Below are 6,027 nucleotides of genomic sequence, written 5' to 3'. Positions count from 1 at the left end.
ACTAGTGACCAGGTTCTAGCCAATAAGAAGGTGGGATTGACAATCGCAGAGGTTATGTGGATACCGCTCTCCTGTCTGCCCTTGTCATTCCCACTCTTGTGGCTTCTATTTCTGCCTTGCTTACCGTGGAGTGCACTATATTTATCACTGTACATAGTGTACATATTGCTGTTATAATTGGTGAAGGATAATATAAGTCTAAACTTTTTCTACTGTGTTTATTTGCTCCCATTACACCTGGGATAACAGGCCATTTGAAATCCTAGGTTGTAATATGGGTAGCCTGTCCGAGAGCTGGACTTAGAGAAACGGTTGAGCTTAGGGTGAAGCTTGTAGCAGGAACATTGTGTAGCTTGCTGTTTCGCTTCGCTTTACAAATTTTGCGTGTCAGTTGCTTATGATCAGCCTTGCTATTGTGTGATCGTTCAACAGCTCGCTACTAGCTTGTTCAGTGTGCTCGCTTCGCTACGGTCAATCTTGTGTGCAGTCGGCTTTGCTTGTATGCGTATTCTGCAATCGTACTGTGCATAGCTAAGCGTGTTCTGCAAATTAACGTGTTACGTTGGGGTATTCGTACTGTGCATAGCGAATAACTTATGCCACCTAGACGAGTCAGACGCCTGGTGTCGGCATATACTTTGCATAACCTACCTAAATTGTCTCTACAGCGTTGTTGGCAAATTGCTCGTTCCATTGGCATTCCCTATAAACGCACTCTTACAGCTGCGCAACTGCGTTCACTTATTGCTGACATACTTATTGAAGAAGAGATGGCACATCAAACTCCTCCCTCTACGGGAGCTAGGGCAAAAACTACTATGTTCTCGCAGGAGGAAGATGATACACCTACGGAGCAAAATGGTCAGTATAGTGCAGCTGGGTTGTCTCAGGGTGAATCAGCGTCGTTGGCACTTGAGCTGGCAAAAATCAATCTTGAGCAAACTAGGGAACAGAGAGCATTCGCAAGGGAAGAATTTGATAGGGAAAGAGAAAGGAGGCAGTTTTCGCATTCTGTAAACGATTTCAGTTTACAAAAAGCAGTACAGCTTGTTCCCCGCTTCAATGAGGCCGAACCAGAGCAATTTTTCGAAAGCTTCGAAAATCAGGCTCGAGCCTTGAGGTGGCCGGAACAGCACTGGGCAGCGTTGGTTCATACAGCATTATTGGGTAAGGCACAGGAATTTACGTCGGTATTAACTGACGCTGAATTCTCTGATTATCAAGTAGTGAAGACCACAGTGTTGGGAGCATATACATGTATCCCAGCTAAATATCGTAAGACCTTCAAATTGAACAGGCGGCAGCTTGGTCAATCCCTGGTGGACTTTGTGAGACAGCAAACCAAAGCTTTTACCAGCTGGTATAAAGCGAGTGGTGTCTCTAACTTTGAGGAGCTGGTGCAGCTTATTCTGATTGATAACCTGCTGGAGTCTGTGGGACCAGAGGTTCGTGTCTTTCTGCAGGATCGTGACTTAACCACTGCATTGGAGGCGGCCAGGTTGGCTGATACCTTCGAAACGAACCGCTCCTTGTCCGAGCGGTCCTGTCTCTCTTTTCAACAGTCTGGCGTGAGCAGAGATCGACAACATTGGAGAATGAAGTGCCAGCAGGAGGGAGAGCGTCTACGTCATCCAAATAAGTCACCTGGTGAGCCACGCTTCTCAACATATGGTCCCCCTGCGGAGAGGCAAACTACTTATGGAGCATCTCGACAACAATATCCAGAGAGGCACCAGCCAGAACGACACCACTTGCAACGTCATCAGGGAGTAAAGGGCAAGCCTGTCGTCTGCTTCAGATGCAATAAAGTAGGTCACATCAGTTCCAACTGCCCTCAAAAACCTCAACCCATCGGGAAAATCTCTAATATCCCTAGTAACATGTCCCCTAGAGAAGTAGAAAAAGGTATGGCCCCTTATTATTGCGAAAGTCTTATTTCCCTTCAGGAAAACTCAGAACCAACTAAAGTAAATACCTTTAGAGATACTGGAGCATATTGCTCACTTGTCAGAGAAGGAATATTACCCCTTTCAGAGAATACTTCCTTGAATTCCTCAGTTTTATTGGAAGCTTACGGAGGAGCTATATATTCAGTTCCTTTGCATAAAATTTATGTACAGTGCAAATATTACACTGGGTACTTGACTGTAGGTATCTCAAAAGGATTTCCCATGAAAAATGCCATGTTATTACTGGGTAATAACATTACTACTGTTACTTCGTGTCCTGAACCTATAATGATTAATGCTTCTCCAGTGTTGGCCATAACTCGGGCAACATCCCAAGGGTTGTCTGGGGAGAATGTTGACCTATCCTTGGACGACTCCGATCTCGGAATAGCCACGTTGTTTTATGAGACACACCGGCCGGAGTCTCGTAAATCAAGTGAACAGACCCCGATCAAGCCTTCCTATTCCCAGGTTGCAGGATTCCCAGATGTCTCTGTTTCCATGCCCGAGGGACTGTCCTTCCGGGAGGAACAACGAAAGGACCCTTCTTTAAAATTCGCTTTTGAGGCAGCCATGGGTAAATCCTCTTTGGGTCATCCAGTCAAGTATGAAGTTAAAAATGATTATTTGGTATGCACTGAGACTGGTAAGGAGATAGAGGGCCGGCAATTATACGACAGGTTAGTGGTTCCAACCAAGTATAGACCTCAGATATTAAATATAGCTCATAATACGTCATTAGGAGGTCACTTAGGAATTACAAAAACCTTGTATAGAATCACAAAAGAATTTTATTGGCCAAAATTAAAGAAAGATGTGAAGAATCATATTAGGTGTTGCCGAGAATGTCAGCAAGTTGGGAAACCTGGACATTCCATTAAACCTGCACCTCTCCAACCCATACCTGCTGATGGAGAACCTTTTGCAGATTTAATTATAGATTGTGTAGGTCCACTACCTAAGTCAAAGTCTGGAAATCAGTATTTATTTACAATTATGGATAAAGTAACCAGATATCCTGAAGCAATCCCTATGCGTAGTATCAATACTAAAGCTATTCTCAAAGCTTTAACAAAATTCATTTCTTGTTTTGGCATTCCTAAAACTATACAAAGTGATCAAGGTACTAACTTCACTGCCAAAGCATTTAGGGAAGTATTAACTAGGTTAGGGATAATTCACAACTTATCCACTGCCTATCACCCTCAGTCCCAAGGCGCCTTGGAAAGATTCCACCAAACATTAAAAACAATGATGAGAAGTTTTTGCATGCACTTTCCGACAGATTGGGATGAATCTCTACCGTTGTTGCTATTCTCAGTACGAGAGACGGTGCAAGAGTCTATAGGGTATAGTCCGTTTGAGCTGATCTTTGGGCACAATGTACGAGGTCCTCTTCGGGTGCTCAAAGAAGGATGGATGGGAGAAGACGTAAGCTCAGCACTCTACAACCCGTCTTCAAGGTTGCAGGTGGCACGTGAGTTAGCCACGGCTAACCTAAAGATAGCTCAAAGTAAGATGAAACAGAGGTATGACAAAAGTGCACAATTCCGCTCCTTCCATCCAGGAGACAAGGTGTTGGTGCAGGAACCTATACCTGGCCACACCTTGAAAGCTAGATTTACGGGACCTATGCAGATAAGCTAATCCTGAAAAGCAAAGGCTACTTCAGCAGGAAGTAGACTTCTTGTTAGAACATGGTTTAGTGGAGGAGTCATCTAGTCCATGGGCTTCACCGTGCATCCTAGTAAAGAAGGCTGATGGAGGGTTTCGTATGTGCACAGACTACCGTAAAGTGAACGAGGTCACAATTACAGATGCTTACCCTCTTCCTCGTCTGGATGACGTAATTGACTTTGTGGGTAAGGCTACTTTTGTGTCCAAATTAGATCTCCTTAAAGGTTACTATCAGGTACCTTTGACAGATAAGGCGAAGGAAATCTCTGCCTTCGTAATTCCAGGAGGTCATTATCAGTATACAGTTACCCCCTTCGGAATGAAAAATTCCCCCTCTTCATTCCAGAAACTCATCCATCAGGCTATTAAAGGACTTGAAGGCACGGCAGCATACCTAGATGATATTGTTGTGGTGTCTGATACTTGGGATCAACACCTACTTAGACTTAAAGCTCTGTTTGAGACCTTTAAGAATTCCCAATTAACAGTTAATTTATCTAAATCTTCCTTTGGCCAGGCCACTATCACTTTTCTAGGCCATGAAGTAGGTAGTGGTAATGTTGCACCTAAACTTGCTAAAGTTCTTTCGATTAAAGATTATCCAGTTCCTCATGATAGGAAATCTCTTCAACGTTTCCTAGGCATGATAGGATTTTACAGAAGATTCTGTAAGAATTTCTCAGATATTGTAGCCCCTCTTACCTCTCTTACCAGTCATAAAGTTCCCTTTAATTGGACGTCAGATTGTAACACTGCTTTTAATAAAGCAAAAAGATTATTGTGCTCTGCACCCATTCTCCTGTCTCCAGACTTCTCCAAACCTTTTTCATTACAGGTTGATGCTTGTGAGTCTGGGGTTGGGGCGGTACTATTACAAATCGGGAACAAGGAGTTGCAGCCTGTAGCATACTTTTCAGCCAAGTTCCAGCCACATCAGAGAGCTTACTCTACCATTGAAAAAGAAGCCCTCGCGCTGGTACTGGCTTTGGAACATTTCGATGTTTATGTGGGCCAGACATCGCAGGTGGTCACAGTCTACAGTGATCACAACCCGTTAGTCTATCTCCAAGCCATGAAGAATCACAACACAAGGCTTATGCGTTGGACGCTCAGGCTGCAGCCCTACAATTTCAAAATTCAGTACATTGCCGGCAAAGAAAATGTGTTGGCAGACTCTTTGTCAAGAGTCTAGTTTAATATTTTATTTAGGTTAGGATGTATTTGTGGTAACCCCCCTTTCAAGCTCTTTTTTTTTATCCCCTGATGTGGGGTTTTTTTTTTAGTGAGGGGATACGGGCTACCGTCCGCTTGTATCTTGGACCTATGTTGGCCTATCTGACTGCTGTCTCACTCTGAGTTTAGGGTTTGGCTTTTGGTCACTAGGAAAGCTGAGCTCTATCTAAGAGTGGGATGGTGGAGAGGATAGGCAGTCCCATTATTTTGTGCCATGGCGGCACGGTTACCACTGGGAGGTGGCAGCCTAATCCTGAGCCTTCTCGGGGGTGGGGGTGTGGCATGCAAAGAGTACGTAACCTTTATTCGGCGCATGGACACACCCTCATTTACAGGCTATCTCCCCCAACCAGCGAACCAGGTTGCTAAGAGTTGATGATGGGGCCCCATCGTTCAACTAGTGACCAGGTTCTAGCCAATAAGAAGGTGGGATTGACAATCGCAGAGGTTATGTGGATACCGCTCTCCTGTCTGCCCTTGTCATTCCCACTCTAGAGCTGGTTGAAGCACGGTCTGCTATCTTGTGGCTTCTATTTCTGCCTTGCTTACCGTGGAGTGCACTATATTTATCACTGTACATAGTGTACATATTGCTGTTATAATTGGTGAAGGATAATATAAGTCTAAACTTTTTCTACTGTGTTTATTTGCTCCCATTACACCTGGGATAACAGGCCATTTGAAATCCTAGGTTGTAATACTCACAGTGTGAGAGAAGTTAAGGTGAGGTCAAGAATGCTTTATCCGTTCACTAGCAAGATGGGGAGCTCGTTTTTCCTTCATACGTAGCTCAATTAAAGATTTCCAGGACATTCATTAATCTTAACATGTTTTTTCTGGCTCTGCAAAATCAGACACTTTCTAATGGGATTGCCGATCGTGAACAGATAAAACTGACACATGATATTCACACATAGAGCAGAGAACACTCTTACAGAAGAATCTGCAACACATTACACCCGCATATTTCTCCTGGTGTATTGCTATTTCCCAAGACCGGGTAAAATTTGGAAATATATACTTCAAACCTGCTAATATAGCTAGTGGCATTATTCTCCTCACCTGGCACTACAGACTCAAGTAATCCACACTTCCTGATTCGACTGAGTAACTAGTGCCATCACCTAATGACTGTAGACACTATGTCTGCAGAAACCTACCCAAAAAT

General features: G+C 43.9%; 1 protein-coding gene across 2 annotated transcripts in view; it reads left to right on the top strand.

The window, feature by feature from the left end:
* The window catches only part of LOC138853439 (uncharacterized), a 5,034-nt gene extending 114 nt beyond the window's left edge, over positions 1 to 4,920 (top strand). Inside the window, exons 1-2 of one of the 2 annotated variants that reach the window (XM_070090112.1) lie at positions 1 to 1,808; positions 4,462 to 4,920. The exon at positions 1 to 1,808 is cut by the window's left edge and continues 114 nt beyond it. In XM_070090112.1, coding sequence (XP_069946213.1) covers positions 597 to 1,808; positions 4,462 to 4,818 — 1,569 coding nt within the window. In that variant the 5' untranslated portion in view covers positions 1 to 596 and the 3' untranslated portion in view covers positions 4,819 to 4,920. Of the gene's footprint in view, positions 3,812 to 4,461 lie in introns of both variants that reach the window. The other variant, XM_070090108.1, reaches the window with a different exon arrangement.
* The last annotated feature ends 1,107 nt before the right edge of the window (positions 4,921 to 6,027 follow it).

This window comes from Cherax quadricarinatus, chromosome 3, assembly GCF_038502225.1.
Source record: "Cherax quadricarinatus isolate ZL_2023a chromosome 3, ASM3850222v1, whole genome shotgun sequence".
Classification (NCBI taxonomy): domain Eukaryota; kingdom Metazoa; phylum Arthropoda; class Malacostraca; order Decapoda; family Parastacidae; genus Cherax; species Cherax quadricarinatus.
The sequence above is the reverse complement of the archived record's forward strand: the minus strand, read 5'-3'. Positions and strand labels throughout refer to the sequence as shown.